General features: G+C 44.4%; 1 protein-coding gene across 1 annotated transcript in view; it reads right to left on the reverse strand.

Moving 5' to 3' along the window:
* Positions 1–656: 656 nt before the first annotated feature.
* MTNR1B (melatonin receptor 1B) overlaps positions 657–23,367 on the reverse strand; it is a 310,225-nt gene continuing 287,514 nt past the window's right edge. Inside the window, exon 2 of the mRNA XM_082245871.1 lies at positions 657–1,657. Coding sequence (XP_082101997.1) covers positions 789–1,657 — 869 coding nt within the window. The 3' untranslated portion in view covers positions 657–788. The remainder of the gene's footprint in view (positions 1,658–23,367) is intronic.

Consider the following 23,367-nt stretch of genomic DNA (forward strand, 5'->3'; position numbering starts at 1 on the left):
TGCATGGAACATATACCCCCTTTAGCCAACATCAACATAAAGATACAAATTGGAAAAAACATCAAGAACATTCCATTATTTAATGGTAAATCATTCAATTTTTGATTCATTCATAACTTTATGGCATACAAAAATAGTTAAAATAAACTATGATACATTCATTTTTTTGGAACTACAAAACAATATTTAACTGTTTAGTCCAAAATCATTTTTGTAATAAGCACCACATAAAAATTAAATATCCAATTTTAAAAGAGGATAAAGTGTGCATTCATGTTGTAAAATTAAATAAAAATACATGTTTTCAATGGATAGTATTGTTTAATTATAAGGTTCATTGCATGCTTTTTGACTTATGGTTGCTTGCTTGCAGCTCATAGTTCCAACGTATATTTGCTAAAGGTTCTGAATCCGATCCACAGATAAAATTTGTTTTGTGCAATTCAAAAGATGCACCTTACCCGTACACAGAAATGCCCACAGCCTGTTAATTTTCTGGTTAATGCTACACCTCTAGCCTTGATAAAGAACATGATAAAATAAGGGGCTCTTAGCAAAAACACTAAGATAACCCTATAAAACAATAAATATCTGAATTTCTTTATTAAAATAAATTAACAAGTTCGGTTTTTATAAATTAATATGATATATAAAAATAGTATTCCGAGATTGGATTTAATTTCAAATACAAAAATATGAAATTGAGGCAATGCAAATGAAAATAATCTGTAAATACTGGTGTGCATGTTCAATCATGGCTCTCAATCACTCTTCCTTTCACAGTAGAATTACACAGTATCAGTTTTCAATTGCTCATTATTATTCAGAGCGGGAGAAGGTTTGCTCTTTGGGCATTCGGTTCCCCCTCTTGATATTTCCTGAAAAAACAATCTTGGCATCCACAGTGACATTAAAATCCTTTTGTACTCTTTCCGAAAGTTTTGATTAAGCAATCCATATATAACAGCATTAAGGCAACTATTGAAATAAGCCATGAAGTAGCTCACAACAAATAACCACTCTGGAATCTTAGGGGCCACCTTTGCTGGGTTAATGGCTACAGCTAAGCCAATGAGGTTCAGGGGAGCCCAGCAAAAAGCAAAAATCACAAACACCACAAACATTGTAAGAAAGTTCCTGAAGTCGCTGGGCTTCATTCTTGGTTTTGTTTCTGACTTGACCTTTCGCCTTACTTGGATCACTAAAATCCAGATCCGGAGATAGCAAAAGGTCACCACAGTGATTGGCACGATGAAATGGATGACCACCACGGTGATGGTGTAAGAAGAGCTTGCAGTCTGAACGAATGTACAAGAATAGATGCGAGGATCATACTCTATTGAGCCAACAAAAAAGTTGGGAACGGTTGCCAGAACAGTGAGAGCCCAAATGAGGCACACATAAAGCATTGTATTCCATGCAGTGAAGAGTTTGTCGTAGACAAAACTGTGACATATGTAGCAGTATCGGTTAATGGCAATCCCTGTGACGTTAAAAATGGAACCAATAACACTCAAACCCATGACGAATCCACTGACTTTGCAATGCATTTCTCCGAGGGCCCATCCATTTTTAAAAATAGCCACTAGCACTAAAGGGTAGGGATACAAGGCCACCACAAGGTCCGCGAAGGCCAGACTTACTACAAAGGCATTACCTGAGGGGAAAAAAAAAGAAACATTAGATTAGTATTTAACTGTACATTTATCTTCTAAAAAAAAAAAAAAAAAAACTATGAATAACTCAAAAAAGCTACATGATTCCAACCTCAGGGGGTCATATGTCATAAATATTCTCTTCAACAAAGTCAAGGTGGAACAAAACAGAAATCATCAAAGACATTAAAGGAGCAAAAAGGAGTTTTTTTCTTCCTGGATAAGAACACTTATAATGCATTTTTTTACTACAGTTTAAAATGTGCAGTAACTGCATGGTAACCAATATTAAAGGTTTAAAGAGAAACAAAGGTATCTAAGTACCACTAATGTAAAACACTATTTAATTCATTTTTAATATCCAAAGCAAAATCCCCCCATCCATTTATGTCTCCCAGGGCCAGATTTAGGAGGGTGATGGGGTGGGCTGTGGCCCCCCAGATTTCAGTTTCACCACCCTTCTCCTGAAGCAGTGATTACCGGGGGCATTGTTCAGCCTTGGTGATGTCAAGTTACCATTACTGCACAGTGCCCTGCCTAATCACACACTGCATCATTCATTTCCATGGTGGAGGCTGGCCAATGAGGATGCACCCTGTCATTCTTTGTCATGCTTCTGACAGTCTGCCCACCTGCACCATGAACATTGATGCCCTTGATCCAGGGCGGACATTCAGATAAGAAAAGTAGGCTTCTTCAGTCCAGACCTGCTCCGCTGCTGCCCCTGTGCCACAGCTGCCGTGAAGATTTGAAGGTAGGACTGTTTGTGAAGTAGTTTTTACATCCTGAAATTCATCTGCTCCTAGCTCAGGCATGCAGGCAGAAGGGTGTGCTTAGCTGAAAAAGCCCCTCCTCCAGATGAAAGAAAAAAATACCATTAAGTCCCCTGGGATGTACTGTATGACTCATTTTAGCCTAGTCCAGAATCCAGGAAGCAGCTGAAGAAATGTGAAAAAAAAAGTTTAAAACAAGTAAATATAATATACCTTCCTAGCTATTTACTAATGCTATCAGCATACAGATTCAAAATTGGTAATGTTGATTGACAGAGTTTAGTTCTGCTTTAGCTTACACCAGTATGCTTGAAACATAGATGTATGCATGTGTGTCTCTTGAGAGGGCAGTCATCATGGTCAAAGAAATTGGTGGCAGTGTAAACAAGGATACCCCCCATAGCTGCAAATTCAAATGTACAATCATACCACCTATGGATGCTTGCAACCACACTTGAAACTGCTAAACATTGCGGACATAGATTTACACTGTCATGTGGGAATGCCCTGCCAACTGGGAGAAAGATCTATGTTCCTTAGTCAAGAGGGACCCTCTAAACTCACCTCCTGCCCCTTCACAGTGCTTCCCCCTTCTGGTCACTGCAAATGCCAGGTGTTGACTGATGTTGGAACCCACAGGGAGGGATGGTGTCACTACCTTTGTCGTGTGACAGTGTTTAGACCTAGTAACTGTTGCCTAAGCACTGAATTATGGCAGGAGGTCACAAAGTATGTTATGGTGGCTGTAATGGAATACGGAGCAGCAGGGAAGCTCTGTGCAGTATTACTGGGTTGGAGGGTGGGCTTTAAAAAGACTAAGGCACATTGCCCTGTATGGGCAAGGTAACAGGGTCTCTTTAAAGGGTAATTAGAGCATGTAGCATTAAAGAACTGGAACAATTGAAAACATAACCATTCTTACTGTCCTGGTGTCGGGACATCCCAAGGTCCATACAGTATTTATAACCAAATTCTCTGTTTTGTTGTACGATTTAGGAATTTTATACCTTTATACCTTGATAAAACAAAGTTATTTAGTCACGTAGACAATATACTGTATATTTTTTTTACTGGACAAGCAAAAAACACATCAGAAATGAACAAAGGGAAATAAATAAATGTTGGGGTGTAAACATTGGCTCGTTTTCCATGCATTAAATTATTTTAAAGTGGTTGTAAACCCTTACTTATACAGAGTGAAGTGACTGCCCCAGGTGATATACTGAGATTAAACAAATTCCTCCTACATAAATTGAACCTCTACATCTGTTCAAAGTCCAGAATTTATAAAGCTGGTCCGAGCTGTCAGAAAACAGGGGGACAGAGAGCTGAAATTACACACTGCAGAGTTCAGTTAGGAGAACTATGAGAGCTGATTGGAGGAAGGGAATAACCCCCCCCCCCCACATAGCACACAGGAACAGAGCGGAGGCTGTCCATCACATGCTGTGTGCTGGAGATCCCTTCCCACTGTTACCGTTTGACTTCTTGGTGTCAGGAACATTTGTTGGAAGTGACCCAGAAGTGACCTAGAAATGATGAAGCAGACAGAAATGGCACTTAATGATCTAGAGTGAGACAAGTACACACTTTAGAGGGATATGCTTTTCTTCATATTTCATGTCTGGGGTTTACAACCACTTAAACTTAATCTTATAAAACAAGTTATAAATGGTGTTGCACCAGCCACGCCAAATCATGTTAAAAGTTCTGTGTAATAGTTTCTATAAATGTCCCATTACTTGTGCCAATATAATGAAGCATTTGCGCTAATGTTCTTATTTAACCACTTACTACCCGCCCACCGTCAAATGACGGTGGAGCGGTGTAGCTAGTATCCCGAGACGCCGTCATATGACGGCGCACCAGAACAACCTCTCTCGCGCCCCCGGGGGCGCGTGGAGCAGCGATTGTGACTGCGCCGTGTTGTTAGGACACGGCGCGATCACGATCTCGGTAAAGAGTCAATGACAAGACTCTTTACCCGTGTGATCGGCTGTGTCCAATCACAGTCGGTAACATGTAAATGAGGAAGTGCCGTTATTCGTCTCTCCTCGCCTCACACTGTCAGTGTGTGAGGTGAGGAGAGCCGATCAGTGGCTCTTCCTCACAGGGGAGACAAAAACAAGTTATCAGGGCACTGATCATCAGTTCCCTGATTACACAAAATGTAAATAAAGTGCCAGTTACTGCCAGTTACTGGCCAGCATTAGTGCCCACAGTGCCTGCCATCAGTGCCCAAATCTAGGCACTGATGGGCACTGACTGGCAGCACTATGGGCACTGATTGTGGGCACTGATGGTGCTGCCCATCAGTGTCCATCAGTGCCGCCCATCAGTGCCACCTGTCAGTGCCCATCAGTGCCACCCGTCAGTGCCCATCAGTGCGGCCTGTCAGTGCCCATGAGTGCTGCTGGTCAGTGCTGCCTCTCAGTGCCCATCAGTGCCACCTCTCAGTGCCCATCAGTGCCACCTATCAGTGCTCATCAGTGCCGCCTATCAGTGCCCATCAGTGCGGCATATTAGTACCTCCTCATCAGTGCCCATAAGTGCAACCTCATCATTGCCCATAAGTGCCACCTCATCAGTGCCCATCAGTGCAGCCTATCAGTGCCTCTTCATCAACGCACATCAGTGAAGGAGAAAAATGTATTTATTTTCAAAATGTGCTCACAGAAAATAAGAAAAACTTTTTTTTTTTAATTTTCTATATATTTCTTTTTTTTTTTTTGTAAGAAATAAAAAAACCCAGAGGTGATTAGATACCACCAAAAGAAAGCTCTATTTGTGTGAAAAAAAATGATAAAAATTTCATATGGGTACAGTGTAGCATGACCGCACAATTGTCATTCAAAGTGTGAGAGCGCTGAAAGCTGGAAATTGGCCTGGGCAGGAAGGGGGTGAAAGTGCACTGTAGGCAAGTGGTTAAACACTGTTAGCGAGGTTCAGCAATGCAGGAAAGAGAGGAAAAATGAGGAAATGAAGAATGGTCCCTATGGAAGATTACTTCATTTTTGTGGTAAAATTGTGGTGCATGCGGGAGTACATGCACTTGAATCTGGCACACCACCGCAATGCAATAAATTCATTAAATGGTGCGCGCCACTCTAATTCATTCGTTAAAGGAAGCACTAATAAAGTGAGTTAATAGAAATTGGAACATTTTTCAATGTCTGTCAGTCTTTGTTATTCCCCCATTAACTGTTATTACCCAAGGCCAGACAGACATTCTGCACATTCACAATTACTATGAACATGTTCTTCTTTAAGACACTATTACCATTTTTTTTCTCTAAACTATTACCATTGCACCTCTGTAGACTAAAGCATCTCCCAGAAATGTCTTTAAACATATTGAAATACACTATATCATATATCCCCTTTTTGCTTCCTGTAAATATCTGTAGCAGTACCCCCTAAGGACCCACAGAGTATTATTGGGCCTTTCTAGCCCATTACTTCCTAGCTACCTAACTAGGGATACTATTTTTATTAATGTCCCACAGCACTCGCTGACCAACCAGCAGCAACCAATAAATGGACCTTTTAAGTAGAGTTTCAATTTATCCCAGTGAAGGTTGAGGTCAGGACAGGCCGCTTGAGCTCCTCACACCAAACTCGTCAAGCCATGTCTTTATAGAGATAGCTTTGTGCACCCAAGCCTAAATTGGTCCCAAAGCCTTAAGGTGAAAAACCTTCTGTGCTTCAGGATCCCTGCAGCCCCCCAGACCCCCCCCACCCCTCCATTTTTCTTATCTGAGCCCGATCCGATCCAGCAATGTGCACAAACGCATCGGCTCCAGCTGCTGTCTCTCGCCTCATTGGACAGGTTGATAGCAGTAGGAGCCACTGGCTACTGCTGCTGTCAATCAAATCCTGGGACACAGGAGTGGGTGGCAGTGGTGTAGCTAAGTCCCGTTGTCTGTGTCAATGGATGCAGCAGTGGGACTCGGGAGCGAGCCCGCATGGGTGTCCCCAGGGAAAACGGCTTTCCATGAGGGCACCTGATGCAAGGGGGGGGGGGGGGCTTGAGCGCCAGCGGAGGACCCCAGAAGAGAAGAATTGGGGCTGCTCTGTGCAAAAGCATTGCACAGAGCAGGTAAGAATAGGCATGTTTGGTTTTTTTTTTTGTTTTTTTAAAAAGGAAGGTGTGCAACCACTTTAATAACTTGGAGGGGGTGTCCTTTTATTTATTTTTTCCATATAGTGTATACAGCAGCTCTAAGTGCCGGTTCACACTAGTACGACTTGTAAGGCGACTTGATCAGCCTGACAAGTCTTGCACCGTCGCGGCCCATTGTGTAGTACAGGAACGGTTCTAATAGGAGCGACACAAGTCGCTCCGACTTAGAAAAAGGGTCCTGTACTACTTCGGGGCGACCTGGAGCGACTTGCATAGACATTTATTTTATGAAGTCCGTGCAAGTCGCGCCAAAGTCGCGGTGCACGTGACTTCACAGGTCGCCCCCGAAGTCGTGGCGCTTCGGTGTGAACCGCCACTAAGTTTTGTTCCTTACGGTAATCCATGTTTTAGACCTTGTATTATACATTGTCTGAAGTAAGTCATGATCAGTATTGCACACACAAATTGCCATGCTTGTCTCTTGTTTGTGCTAATAATACAGGGGGAATATGTGTTCAGATGACATAGACCACTCCACTAGATCACAAATCAATAATACAAGTACTGAAACTAGATAATGGGACCATCTATTCTCTGTTTAATGGCACTTGAAAATTGCTGTATTACAGCGTAGGATATACATTATCAGTGCAGGGGAATTTTTCCATTATACATAGACAATAATGAAATGGTTTACCTCAACATAATAGCAAGTTAAATGCATCATATCTGATCTAATTCTTTTCAATTACACTTACGCATCTATAGAAAGGTCTTCAAACATGAACACTCATATAATTAAAAGGATGAACTTGTTATATAAGTTAATAGGATACATAACAATATCTCTTCAAAACAGTAATCATGAACAATTATCCATTTTATTGCTTTGATTTGATGTAGGGCAGCATCTAAAGAGAATATTGGCAGCTTTCTAGTATCTGAGACCCTCAGAAACAGCGTGCCTATTTTTACATCCCCCATTGAATTATACTAATCAAGAGCATGCCTTGCAGGAAAATTGTGATGAGGGCCTGATGAAGGCCATCATTAGGCCATAAATTCTCACAACTCCCACCATCCCCAGCTGCCACTCTCCTTAAGCTGCAAAGGCTGGGGGTGTAAACATGCTGATGCTTCGCAGCCCAGGCAAAAATGATCCTCCCCATTGCGTTGGCGAACAATACCACCACTGAACATGATCCATTCAAGTGAATGGTGCCCCATCATAACCACTCCCCAACCATGTGCAATGCATGTGCTTGCAGCGCAGTGGGTCGGCATTGTCAGTGCATAAAATGTGGTGAGGAGGGGACATTTCATCTTTTCACCACATGTCAAACCCTGAAAAGTGATCCATTGGGGTTGATAGTCGAGGGAGATAATATCAACCCAGCCCTAGGAAACAGACAACTATAAATCACCTTTTTATAGTGGCCTTGAACCAGGATTAAGGCTACATTCACGCTGTTCCGGCAAAACAAATTCCTTCAAAGATGCATATGCATTTTTGCTGCGTTTCCAGTGCGTTTCTTGGTGTCTATTACTCAGTAATAGAGTAAGTTAAATTAAGTCTAAAACTTAGACATTTGGTTCAAAAAACACACCAAAAATGCAATGCAGGTGCCTTCTTCAAGTGTTTTTGCCACTCTATTCATTTTAATTGGGTTGTACATTTTTGGTGCATTTTATACTGCAAGCAGGATTTTTCAAAACTTACCGCACGAGCAGTGCAGTGGGGTGAAGAGTCCTATAGGATTTACAGGGAAAAAGTGTTTATGTGTTTTTTTAACCAAGGTAAAAACACATCAAAAACACAGCAGTATGAAAGGTCAAAAATGATGGGTGCCACACAAACTCTACTGGATCTTAATCCATGTGCCAGCCACTGTGAGTGTCAGCTATGGACGGGGCTCATCTCAGCTCCAGACATCAATGTATGCAAATACTATGTGAGGGAGTATGTAGCAGTCTCAGCCGGGCTCCAAACAGGCCACACCCCCAACACACTTTGCACCAACCCATCCCTAAGATTAAGCCCCGGGGCGGAGTGAAACGTGTTGGGGAGTGGCCTGTATGGAGCTCGGGCTGAGACTGTCACAAACTTTCTCACATAGGGTTTGCAGCGATGTGTGGCTTGTGGGACATCTTTCCCTTTATAGTATAAAAGGGCCTTTAATCTCTGTAAAACATTATTGCTACAGTGTACCATACTGGAGAGATTTTCCTTTACTTGTGGTGTGGTCCCTGGAACCGGATGTGAAAGGGAGTCTTCCCAAAGGGGAAATGAGCATTAAATTCCTGGCAGAGGTTCTTATACCCATTTTATCCAAAACATAGTTACATAGGGCCTAATTCATTGTACCTCCAACGCTGATTTTGTTCTATTTTACCTCCATTTTAACTATTTTTAGGTGCAAATGCAATTCATTATAACTAGGGTTGAGCGGACACCTAGATGTCCGTGTTCGACGGGTTCGGCCGAACTTTAAAAAAAAGTCCGGGTCCGTGTCCCGGACTTTTACCGAACTTTTCCCGGACACCGAACCCCATTGAAGTCAATGGGGACCCGAACTTTAAGGCACTAAAATGGCTCTAAAACACCAAAGGAAAGGGCTAGAGTGCTGCAAATGGCAGCAAAACGTAATTAAGAGCATGGCAAGTGCTCTGCAAACAAATGTGGATAGGGAAATAACTTAAAACAACAAAAAAAAACAGAAAAATAAAACAATGTTCTTCTTCATCTCTGAAGGACGAGGCCCATATGGAGTAGGAGGGAGGTTGAGGTGGTGGTGGATGTGGCGGTGACATAGGCGTGCGCACAGGGTGTGCTGGGTGTGCCTGGGCACACCCTAATCACCTAGGGCACATAGCATTGCCAGTGAGGAGATGGGAAAGATCTCCCTGGGACCTGCTCTGCTCTATTTCTCCTTGCCTACAGGTACATGGCCCCGATACATTACTCTCCCTGCTGGCAAACACATGCATGTGTATTTCAACTTTGGGGTGCACACCTTAATGCAATAGGCTGCGCACACCTATGGGCGGTGTAGGTGGAAGCGGCGGTGGAGGAGGACCAGGGCCGGATTAACAGCATCATGGGCTTGGTGCTGAGGATTTTGAAGGGCCTTAGGGCCGTGCCTTGCCATGCACCCAGAGGAGGAAGGGTGCAGCCATGCATGCCTAATTCAACATGGGATGCTGTCTCTGAAGCCCATAAACACATCCATGCATCGCCAACTGTCCCTCCTTGTCCGGCCTTCACGCTGTGTGGGGAGGTTCTGAGGGTGCTGCCTGGGGAAGCGAGCATAGAAGCCAGACTTCTGTGTTTACAAGTGACAGAAGAGCGGTAACAGTGAATATGGCCAACCCGGGGCCTATATAAAAGGTAGGGGCCTGGAGCTGCAGCTCCAATAGACCCTACATTAATCTGGCCCTGAGGAGGAGGACGAGGTAGCCAACACTGCTTCTTTTCACAAATTTTAAATGAGGGTACACCCCAAAAGAGTGAGAAAGAGCAAAAATGGAACAATGGGTGGGTAAGGTCGGTATCCATTGCTATTCTGCATAAGGTACGGAAAAGTCCCGTGGGATCCATGCCTGGTTCATTTTAATGAACGTGAGCTTGTCCACATTGTCTCTGGACAGGCGGCTGCGCTTGTCTGTTATAACGCCCCCAGCCGTGCTAAATACCCGTTCAGATAATACACTGGCTGCAGGGCACGCCAGCACCTCCAAGGCGTAAAGGGCAAGCTCAGGCCATGTGCCCAATTTGGAGACCCAGAAGTTGAAGGGGGCAGACCCGTCATTCACTACATGTAGGCGTGTGCACACATACTGCTCCACCATGTTGGTAAAATGCTGCCTCCTGCTAAGACGTTCCATCTGAGCTGCTGGTGCTGCTGTTTGTTGTGGCGTGCTGACAAAGCTTTTCCACATTTCGGCCATGCTAACCCTGCCTTCTGAGGTGCTGGCGGTGCCCTGGTTGCGTTGGCGACCTCCTCCTCCTCCTCCTCTGCCTTGTGCTTCCACTGTGGCCCCGCTGTCAGATGGGAATGCCAGCAGCATGGCGTCTACCAGCGTGCGCTTGTACTCGCGCATCTTGCGATCGCGCTCCAGTGAGTGAATTAAGGACGGTACGTTGTCCTTGTAACGGGGATCCAGCAGCGTGGCCACCCAGTAATCAGCACAAGTTAGAATGTGGGCAACTCGGCGGTCGTTGTGGAGACACTGCAGCATGTAATCGCTCATGTGTGCCAGGCTGCCCAGAGGCGACGAAAGGCTGTCCTCTGTGGGAGGTGTATGGTCCGTGTCCTCTGTATCCCCCCAGCCACGCACCAGTGATGGCCATGAGCTGGCCTGGGTGCCACCCTGCTGTGAACATGGTTCCATCTCCTCCTCCAGCTCCTCCTCCTCCTCATCCTCCTCATCCTCCAGAACTGTGCCCCTGCTGGACAATTGCGTCCCTGGCGTTTGCGTGTGCAGGAACCCACCCTCGGAGCCCCTTGCGAATGACTGCCCTGAAAGCCTTGGAAATGTTACCTCTTCATCCTCCTCCTCCTCCTCATCCTGTGCCACATCCTCTTCCATCATCGCCCGAATTGTTTTTTCAAGGAGGCATAGAAGTGGGATAGTTAAGCTGAGAACGGCGTCATTGCCACTGGCCATGTTGGTGGAGTACTCAAAACAGCGCAACAAGGCACACAGGTCTCGCATGGAGGCCCAGTTATTGGTGGTGAAGTGGTGCTGTTCCGCAGAGCGACTCACGCGTGCGTGCTGCAGCTGAAACTCCACTATGGCCTGCTGCTGCTCGCACAGTCTTTCCAGCATGTGCAAGGTGGAGTTCCACCTTGGGGGCACGTCACATATGAGGCGGTGAGCGGGAAGGCCGAAGTTACGCTGCAGCGCTGCCAGGCGAGCAGCAGCAGGGTGAGAACGCCGAAAGTGCGCACAAACGGCCCGCACTTTCTGCAGCAGCTCTGACATATCGGGGTAGTTTTTAAGGAACCTCTGCACCACCAAATTCAGCACATGCGCCAGGCAAGGGATGTGCGTCAAACCGGCTAGGCCCAGAGCTGCTATGAGATTTCGCCCGTTATCGCACACCACCAGGCCGGGCTTGAGGCTCGCTGGCAGCAACCACTCATTTGTCTGCTGTTCCATGCTCCTCCACAACTCCTGCGCGGTGTGTGGTTTGTCCCCCAAACAGGCAAGTTGTAAAACTGCCTGCTGTCGTTTACCCCTGGCCGTGCTGAAGTTGGTGGTGAAGGTGTTACGCTGTCCGGATGAGGAGGCGGTAGAGGATGAGGAAGCGGAGTAGGAGGAGTTAGGAACAGGAGGCAAACTGAAGCGCCCTGCAATCCTCGGTGGTGGAAGGACATGCGCCAAATTGCTATCCGCCTCAGGCCCATCCGCCACTGCATTTACCCAGTGTGCCGTTAGGGAGATATAACGCCCCTGACCGTGCTTACTGGTCCACGTATCCGTAGTTAGGTGGACCTTGGCACAGATGGCGTTGCGCAGTGCACACCTGATTTTTTCCCCCACTTGGTTGTGCAGGGAAGGGATGGCTTGCCTGGAAAAGTAGTGGCGGCTGGGCACGACGTACTGTGGGACAGCCACCGACATAAGGTTTTTAAAACTGTGCGTCTCCACCAGACGGAATGACAGCATTTCAAAGGCCAATAATTTTGAAATGCTGGCATTCAGGGCCAGGGATCGCGGGTGGGTAGGGGGGTACTTCCTCTTCCTCTCAAGTGTTTGGGAGATGGAAAGCTGAACGCTTCCACGGGACATTGTGGAGATGGTTGTTGGTGACCCAGGTGGTGGTGTTGCTGACAGATCGTCTGTTTGCGGGGTGGCAGGTGCCGGTATCACTACAGATGTGGCTGGAGCGGCCGAGACTGCAGCAGAAGAGGAAGCAGGATGAGCCAGAGACGTTTCTTGGTTTTGAAGGTGTGTACTCCACTGCAGCTCGTGCTTTGCACTTAGATGCCTGATCATGCAGGTTGTGCTCAGGTTGAGAAGGTTCATGCCTCGCTTCAAGCTCTGATTGCACAGGGTGCAAACCACTCGTGTCCTGTCATCAGCACATTTTCTAAAGAACTTCCACGCTAGAGAACTCCTTTGAGCTGACTTTGGTGCGCTCGTTCCCTTGCTGCGTTGGGCAGTAGCGGGCGTAGTGTCTAGGGCACGGCCGCTCCGCTTCTGCACCCTGCTCCCTCTTCTGCTGTGCTGGTGGCTCTGTGCGACCACCGCCTCTTCCTCCAAACTACTCAGTTCACCTGCATGACGTTCATTCCATGTGGGGTCGAGGACCTCATCGTCCTCCACATCATCTTCCACCCAGTCTTCACCCCTGCCCTCCTTGTCGGTCTCCACAATGCTGAACGCCGCAGCAGTTGGCACCTGCGTTTCGTCATCATCGGAGACGTGCTGCGATGATCCTTGCATGTACTCATCTTGAGGAATAAGTGGTTGGGCATCGCTGCACTCAATCTCTTCCACTTCTGGGGCAGGGCTAGGTGGATGGCCCTGGGAAACCCTGCTGACAGAGTCCTCAAAAAGAATAAGAGACTGCTGTATGGCTTGGGGCTCAGACTGCTGGCCTGATTTGCAAGGGGGTGAGGTGAAAGACGGTTGGACATTGGCTGCAGGTGCCAACTCTGACCTTTCTGCAGTAGACTGGGTGGGAGACAATGTGAAGGAACTGGAGGCACTGTCAGCAGCAAACCAATCTACTATCGCCTCAACTTGTTCTGGCCTCATCACTTCTAGGGGCGTTTGATGCCCTACCAAATACTGATGCAGGTTCTGTCGCCTACTCACACTTGAGGAAGGTGTTTCACTTGTGCGTGTAGCTGGCACAGATCGACCATGTCCTCTCCTTGCAACAGGAGCTCTACCAGCAGCACCACGACCCAGGCCACGGCCCTTATTTGACGGTCTCCTCATATTTCTGTAATTTAAGATCTTGCCCTAGAAAGGTTTTTATTGAATAGCGGAATAGAAAATATGATCCAAAAAAAGTGTATGTATATCACACGTACACAACCACACTAGGCCCCAATTACTATTGTTTGTACCCCTAAAAGGCTAGATGAGGAGTAGGGGGAGTATGGAACAGGCAGCACCCTCAAACCTTCAGAAGTATGAGATGAACCCCAACAACTTGGAAAGGTGGATCTCTCTCACACGTACCGACACAGACTATCCCGCAATTCAATTGATCCTCAAAGGTTTTTATTGAATAGCGGAATAGGAAATATGATCAAAAAAAGTGTATGTATCTCGCACGTACACAACCACACTAGGCCCCAATTACTATTGTTTGTACCCCTAAAAGGCTAGATGAGGAGTAGGGGGGGTATGGAACAGGCAGCACCCTCAAACCTTCAGAAGTATGAGATGAACCCCAACAACTTGGAAAGGTGGATCTCTCTCACACGTACCGACACAGACTATCCCGCAATTCAATTGATCCCCAAAGGTTTTTATTGAATAGCGGAATAGGAAATATGATCAAAAAAAGTGTATGTATCTCACACGTACAGAAACACACTAGGCCCCAATTACTATTGTTTGTACACCTAAAAGGATGGATGAGGAGGAGGAGGAGTATGGAACAGGCAGCACCCTCAAAGCTTCAGAAGTATGAGATGAACCCCAAAAACTTGGAAAGGTGGATCTCACACGTACCGACACAGACTATTCCGCAATTTAATTGATCCCCAAAGGTTTTTATTGAATAGCGGAATAGGAAATATGATCAAAAAATGTGTATGTATCTCACACGTACAGAAGCACACTAGGCCCCAATTACTATTGTTTGTACACCTAAAAGGATGGATGAGGAGGAGGAGGAGTATGGAACAGGCAGCACCCTCAAAGCTTCAGAAGTATGAGATGAACCCCAAAAACTTGGAAAGGTGGATCTCACACGTACCGACACAGACTATCCCGCAATTTAATTGATCCCCAAAGGTTTTTATTGAATAGCGGAATAGGAAATATGATCAAAAAATGTGTATGTATCTCACACGTACAGAAGCACACTAGGCCCCAATTACTATTGTTTGTACACCTAAAAGGATGGATGAGGAGGAGGAGGAGTATGGAACAGGCAGCACCCTCAAAGCTTCAGAAGTATGAGATGAACCCCAAAAACTTGGAAAGGTGGATCTCACACGTACCGACACAGACTATCCCGCAATTTAATTGATCCCCAAAGGTTTTTATTGAATAGCGGAATAGGAAATATGATCAAAAAATGTGTATGTATCTCACACGTACAGAAGCACACTAGGCCCCAATTACTATTGTTTGTACACCTAAAAGGATGGATGAGGAGGAGGAGGAGTATGGAACAGGCAGCACCCTCAAAGCTTCAGAAGTATGAGATGAACCCCAAAAACTTGGAAAGGTGGATCTCACACGTACCGACACAGACTATCCCGCAATTTAATTGATCCCCAAAGGTTTTTATTGAATAGCGGAATAGGAAATATGATCAAAAAAAGTGTATGTATCTCGCACGTACAGAAACACACTAGGCCCCAATTACTATTGTTTGTACACCTAAAAGGATGGATGAGGAGGAGGAGGAGTATGGAACAGGCAGCACCCTCAAAGCTTCAGAAGTATGAGATGAACCCCAAAAACTTGGAAAGGTGGATCTCACACGTACCGACACAGACTATTCCGCAATTTAATTGATCCCCAAAGGTTTTTATTGAATAGCGGAATAGGAAATATGATCAAAAAATGTGTATGTATCTCACACGTACAGAAGCACACTAGGCCCCAATTACTATTGTTTGTACACCTAAAAGGATGGATGAGGAGGAGGAGGAGTATGGAACAGGCAGCACCCTCAAAGCTTCAGAAGTATGAGATGAACCCCAAAAACTTGGAAAGGTGGATCTCACACGTACCGACACAGACTATCCCGCAATTTAATTGATCCCCAAAGGTTTTTATTGAATAGCGGAATAGGAAATATGATCAAAAAAAGTGTATGTATCTCGCACGTACACAACCACACTAGGCCCCAATTACTATTGTTTGTACCCCTAAAAGGCTAGATGAGGAGTAGGGGGGGTATGGAACAGGCAGCACCCTCAAACCTTCAGAAGTATGAGATGAACCCCAACAACTTGGAAAGGTGGATCTCTCTCACACGTACCGACACAGACTATCCCGCAATTCAATTGATCCTCAAAGGTTTTTATTGAATAGCGGAATAGGAAATATGATCAAAAAAAGTGTATGTATCTCGCACGTACACAACCACACTAGGCCCCAATTACTATTGTTTGTACCCCTAAAAGGCTAGATGAGGAGTAGGGGGGGTATGGAACAGGCAGCACCCTCAAACCTTCAGAAGTATGAGATGAACCCCAACAACTTGGAAAGGTGGATCTCTCTCACACGTACCAACACAGACTATCCCCCAATTTAACTGATCCCCAGAGGTTTTTGATTAAATAGCGGAATAGAAAATATGATCCCAAAAAAGTGTATGTATATCACACGTACACAACCACACTAGGCCCCAATTACTATTGTTTGTACCCCTAAAAGGCTAGGAGTAGGGGGAGTATGGAACAGGCAGCACCCTCAAACCTTCAGAAGTATGAGATGAACCCCAACAACTTGGAAAGGTGGATCTCTCTCACACGTACCAACACAGACTATCCCCCAATTTAACTGATCCCCAGAGGTTTTTGATTAAATAGCGGAATAGAAAATATGATCCCAAAAAAGTGTATGTATATCACACGTACACAACCACACTAGGCCCCAATTACTATTGTTTGTACCCCTAAAAGGCTAGGAGTAGGGGGAGTATGGAACAGGCAGCACCCTCAAACCTTCAGAAGTATGAGATGAACCCCAACAACTTGGAAAGGTGGATCTCTCTCACACGTACCAACACAGACTATCCCCCAATTTAACTGATCCCCAGAGGTTTTTGATTAAATAGCGGAATAGAAAATATGATCCCAAAAAAGTGTATGTATATCACACGTACACAACCACACTAGGCCCCAATTACTATTGTTTGTACCCCTAAAAGGCTAGGAGTAGGGGGGAGTATGGAACAGGCAGCACCCTCAAACCTTCAGAAGTATGAGATGAACCCCAACAACTTGGAAAGGTGGATCTCTCTCACACGTACCAACACAGACTATCCCCCAATTTAACTGATCCCCAGAGGTTTTTGATTAAATAGCGGAATAGAAAATATGATCCCAAAAAAGTGTATGTATATCACACGTACACAACCACACTAGGCCCCAATTACTATTGTTTGTACCCCTAAAAGGCTAGGAGTAGGGGGGAGTATGGAACAGGCAGCACCCTCAAACCTTCAGAAGTATGAGATGAACCCCAACAACTTGGAAAGGTGGATCTCTCTCACACGTACCAACACAGACTATCCCCCAATTTAACTGATCCCCAGAGGTTTTTGATTAAATAGCGGAATAGAAAATATGATCCCAAAAAAGTGTATGTATATCACACGTACACAACCACACTAGGCCCCAATTACTATTGTTTGTACCCCTAAAAGGCTAGGAGTAGGGGGAGTATGGAACAGGCAGCACCCTCAAACCTTCAGAAGTATGAGATGAACCCCAACAACTTGGAAAGGTGGATCTCTCTCACACGTACCAACACAGACTATCCCCCAATTTAACTGATCCCCAGAGGTTTTTGATTAAATAGCGGAATAGAAAATATGATCCCAAAAAAGTGTATGTATATCACACGTACACAACCACACTAGGCCCCAATTACTATTGTTTGTACCCCTAAAAGGCTAGGAGTAGGGGGGAGTATGGAACAGGCAGCACCCTCAAACCTTCAGAAGTATGAGATGAACCCCAACAACTTGGAAAGGTGGATCTCTCTCACACGTACCAACACAGACTATCCCCCAATTTAACTGATCCCCAAAGGTTTTTGATTAAATAGCGGAATAGAAAATATGATCCCAAAAAAGTGTATGTATATCACACGTACACAACCACACTAGGCCCCAATTACTATTGTTTGTACCCCTAAAAGGCTAGATGAGGAGTAGGGGGAGTATGGAACAGGCAGCACCCTCAAACCTTCAGTATGAGATTGTGTTCACTGTACCCCACAAAGATTGAGTTCACTGCACCCCACAATGATTGTGTTCACTGCACCCCACAAAGATTGTGTTCACTGCACCTCACAAAGATTGTGTTCACTGTACCCCCCAAAGATTGTGTTCACTGCACCCCACAAAGATTCTGTTCACTGTACCCCACAAAGATTGTGTTCACTGCACCCCAAAAAGATTGTGTTCACTGCACCCCAAAAAGGATGTTGTTCACTGCACCCCAAAAAGGATTTTGTTCACTGCACCCCAAAAAGGATGTTGTTCACTCCACCCCAAAAAGATTGTGTTCACTGCACCCCACAAAGATTGTGTTCACTGCACCCCAAAAAGATTGTGTTCACTGCACCCCAAAAATGATTTTGTTCACTGCACCCCAAAAAGGATTTTGTTCACTGCACCCCAAAAAGGATGTTGTTCACTCCACCCCAAAAAGATTGTGTTCACTGCACCCCAAAAAGATTGTGTTCACTGCACCCCACAAAGGATTTTGTTCACTGCACCCCAAAAAGATTGTGTTCACTGCACCCCAAAAAGGATGTTGTTCACTGCACCCCAAAAAGGATTTTGTTCACTGCACCCCAAAAAGATTGTGTTCACTGCACCCCACAAAGGATTTTGTTCACTGCACCCCACAAAGATTGTGTTCACTGCACACCAAAAAGGATTGTGTTCACTGCACCCCAAAAAGATTTTGTTCACTGCACCCCAAAAAGATTGTGTTCACTGCAGCCCAAAAAGATTGTGTTCACTGCAGCCCAAAAAGATTGTGTTCACTGCAGCCCAAAAAGATTGTGTTCACTGCAGCCCAAAAAGATTGTGTTCACTGCAGCCCAAAAAGATTGTGTTCACTGCAGCTCACACACAGAAAAATGGATGTGGATCACTGACACCTGCCTATCTCCAATCCCACACCACACAGCAATATCGATTGTAGTTTGTAGAACACAGTTTCCCTAAAATTCAGCAGACTCTGTCCCTAACAGGATTGAGAAGAGATCGTAGATCAGGATTGAGTGCAGATTCACCCCACCCCCCACACAGCAATATCGATTGTAGTTTGTAGAACACAGTTTCCCTAAAATTCAGCAGACTCTGTCCCTAACAGGATTGAGAAGAGATCGTAGATCAGGATTGAGTGCAGATTCACCCCACCCCCCACACAGCAATATCGATTGTAGTTTGTAGAACACAGTTTCCCTAAAATTCAGCAGACTCTGTCCCTAACAGGATTGAGAAGAGATCGTAGATCAGGATTGAGTGCAGATTCACCCCACCCCCCACACAGCAATATCGATTGTAGTTTGTAGAAGACACTGACCCTATATAATTCAGCAGACTCTATCCCTAAAATGCCTACAACTCGCCCTGCCTAAACACTCCGACCTGTCCCTCAATTCTATCCGGACACAAATGGTTTTTTCCTGCCTATCTTTCCCTAATCAGCAGCCAGCACGTTGATGTGTGCTCTGTCCCTGAATCTAAGCAGCATAATGACGCCGCTGCGGCTGCCTCGAACTTATAAAGACTTGGTCACATGCTTCAGACGGCCAATCACAGCTACTGAGACATTTGCAGGCATGGCTGGGATGGCTTAAGGCACACCAGTTAAACGATTGTTGATTGGCTGTTGAAAGCCCGCCATGAAAAGAGCGCCAAAGCATGCAAAACCCGGAAATAAAACGACCGAACACGGATTTTTACCCGAACATACAGTAAAGTGTCCGTGTCCGTGTTCGGGTACAAAAAATCCAATTATTCGGTACGAACACGAATAATACAGTCCGTGTTCGCTCAACACTAATTATAACACCATCAGAAACATTATGAGCAGTGTCAAATTCATTAAGATCAAATAACGTCAGGACTGGACTTAAAAACGGTCCAGCTAAAAGGTGGGCTAATTTTTTCAAAATCACAAAATATGGCAGGTTAAAACTAAAAAATGTGTGGGAAAGATGTGTTATATGATTTTGAGCTAAACTGCTTTTAAACTGTGTGAAAAAGTTAAGTAGAAAAAAAGATATTAATAAAAGTGTAAAATGCAAAAATAGCTCCAGAGTCCATTTCTGGCAGATAGCCGATGTGAGCATGCTCCAAACCAAAAATTAGGCTGAAAATAATGTTTTTGAAAACGTTAGTGGGAGTTATAGTGAATGTGCGGCAAATACCGCCGCAAATTTGCGGTAAAACGGCGCTATTCCGGCGCTAATGAGAGAAATGCACATATCTTCTTTTCTTTTTGCACATATCTATGTATGTCTATATATATATATATATGAATCACAAAAAAAATATATATATATCTATACATATATATATATATATATATATATATATATATATATACACACACACACCCATATATATATATATATATATATATATATAGATGCCCAAAAAATAATTATATGTGGCATCATTAATCCCATTAATACCAATGATGGAGCACTATTACTAATTACTATTACTAACACTGACACCAATGATAGGGCACTATTCCTCCCATTGATACTAATGATAGAGTAACCATTATTCCCGTTGAGTTCGGAGACCCCTGGTCTAAAGATGCAGACCCCACCCACGCTAGACTCTTGGTGTTTTCCGGCCTATTGGGGCAGCTGGCGACAAAGAGGCTCAGGAAGGTCTGATGGAGAACATTAGGGGCAAAAAAAGAAACCTCTCTGCATGGCTTGCATGGCTTCATTCAACGACTGGTTCAGGGTAGTTTACTAAGGAGTCTTTGAGAGAGTCTGATAAGCCTAACTTAAACTGGCTTAGAGTTGGGTCATTCCACCTGAGTGGAATTTCAATGTGCCTAGCAGCGGAAATCAGAACAGTATTGTTCAGCGATGCATTTACCCTGATGTAACGGCCTAAGGTTAGTTTCTGCTGAGTAGGCACGGTCAGGATCATCATAGAGTAAACTTAGGGCCTTAAAAAAAAAAAGCTTCAACTGACCCTCTGCCTGGGTCACCGGCTGGGAGACTAAAAGCCCAAGACTGGGGGTCCCTCTGCAACCATGTAAAAATCAGGTTAACCACTTCAAGAACAGGTCTATTTCTGACATTTGTTGCTTACAAGTTAAAATCAGTATTTTTTTTGCTAGAAAACGACTTAGAACCCCCATGATATATATATATATATTTTTTTAGCAGAGACCCTAGATAATAAAAAGCGGTTGTTGCTATATTTTATGTCACACTGTATTTGCGCAGCAGTCTTTCAAATGCAATTTTTGTGGAAAAAATACACTTCAATAAATTAAAAAAAAAAATTAACCGTACAGTTAATCCAATTTTTTTGTGAAATGTTAAAGATGTTGTTATGCCGAGTAAATCGATATGTAGCATATCACACTTTTAAAATTGCGCACACTCGTGAAATGGCGACAAACTACAGTACCAAAAAATCTCCATAGGTAACGCTTTAAAAATGTTTAACCATTACCTGTTAAGAATTACAGTTTTTGGAAAAAAAAAAAAGAATTACAGAGAAGGTCTTGTACTAGAAGTATTGTTCTTGCTCTAACGATCGCGGTGATACCTCACATGTGTGATTTGAACACTCTTTACATTTGCGGGCACGACTTACGTATGCGTTTTCTTTGGCGCGTGAGCACAAAGGGATAAAAAAATGTATTTTTTTTTTTTATATTTTTACACTGTCCCTTTAAATTTTTTTTGTAAACATCCCTTGTGACCATAATAGGCAGTGCCAGATACTCTTTATGGAGGGATCTAAAAGACCCCTCCTCTGCACTTCAAAGTATTCAAAACGCCAAAATCTGCATTTTTGAATACTTACTACATCGGAGACCCAATCAAAGCCAATTCTGGCTTTATTCGAGTCCTCACCCAGCCGGTGACCCAGGTCGGGATACCGAGGTGGAGTGGTGGAAGGTGGGGGGGGATGTCCCCCCTGCTGCTTGTAATAACAGCCGAGCAGCTGCTTAGCCGTGTCAGCTGTTATCACGAGAAAACCGACCGTCCACTCTGAAAACTGATAAAGTAGATACCTTGATGCCAGGCATCCCCCCGGTACAACCACTTCAACAAAATGACGTACAGATACGTGATTTTGTGGGAAGTGGTCTATCCACTGTGCTTCAGAACCAGAAGAGCGTGGCTTAAGCTTAAAGTATAGCATACAACTATTTTTAAAGTTGGAAAACAAATAGGAATCACCAGAAAAATGATCAGGCGGGTTAACCTTGGGCTCTGTGTTACTCCAGGAGGAGCTTTTACATGCACAGACAGTTCCTGGACCTAGCGTTTCAGTTTGCAAATCTCCTCAGCAAATAAACAAGCCAGTGTAGAGTCAATATTCACAGAAAAATATTCTTGTTAAAGGCTTGTGATAATGTGTGATATGTCATGCTTACCCATAATGCAGGTGGTCAGACACTATAGCTGGCTTATATGTTCTTTACCTATAGCAGCCCCCTTTCCCATAAAGCAACCAGGCCTACCAGTACTCAGTTACCCCCAGGGCTTATACAGAATGCTATAGGGCCTTGCTACTACGGCCAGGGCCAGGGCAGGTGGGAACTGAGCAAAGCAAACAGGTACTTGCTCTGGGAAAAAAGGCAGAGTTCAGAAAATAGTCAATATCCAATCTGAGGTCATACACAGGAAAATCCAATCAGCAGAGTAGACAAACAGGGGGCTTGAAAAATGTGTTACAAATGCAATTACAAGCATGAGACAGAAGGTTTGACTGGCTTAGATCAGGTTTGGTCTCCACCCAGAGACTGACCACATTATTCACATTGTGGACAGAGAGAGCCAAAACCAGGATGATGGAATGAGGAGAAGGGGAGCGAGACACTCCTGACAGGAAGGGGGGGAGAAGGAGGGAGGAGCATGGGAGTGCCTTGCCATACTAGCATATGGAGCTGTGTGTTTCAATGGATCCACACAGAGTAGAGAGGCACAACTATAGTACTTGCATGCAAAGGTGGCTCCATAGGATGCTGCAAGAGAAAAGAGTCACCATGAAACAGAAAACTCAGGACAGTGATCATGGCGACAGTTTAAACTGAAACATGGCCAAGAATGGGAAAGATAAAGAAGCTGAATCTATTGCTGAAGATGCTTAATATCACATTAAAGCTGAACTTCATATAGAAAAAAACCCAATTAAGGCAGTTTAAATTGAATCATTTAAAAAATCTAATTACATTTATTCATTGAATTAAATTAAATTCAATGTAATCATTTTAAATATCTTTAAATTAAATCTGTACTGTGAAAAATAAGTATTTTTGTTAATGTCTGCATACAAAAATTCTATTACTCTCCTGGCTGCAATCCTTTCTAAGCAGCTGACCCCAAAGAAGCATGCGGCGAGAAAAGTCAATGTGAGGTCAGAACTCCAGATCTGCATACTTGTACCAGGTTGGTGACTCAGAGTACTAAAGACTTACGTCAACATAATCACCATGTATGGCCATAAAACCCTTTGTTAGGAAAGAGTGTTCATTTTAGTTTAACACTAATCATCATGATATTTGCCAACACAATACAGACAAGGTTAATTATGGGAAACACAGCTCTCCAGCCCCTGCTGAAACAGAGGAGTTGCATTGTCCAGTGTTCGTGTTAACAGAAAGGAGCATCTAAAATGGTAAGAAGGTGATTTTGATGTTTCAACAAGTCACGA

The sequence above is a fragment of the Pelophylax lessonae genome, assembly GCF_965119305.1.
Source record: "Pelophylax lessonae genome assembly, chromosome: 2".
NCBI lineage: Eukaryota > Metazoa > Chordata > Amphibia > Anura > Ranidae > Pelophylax > Pelophylax lessonae.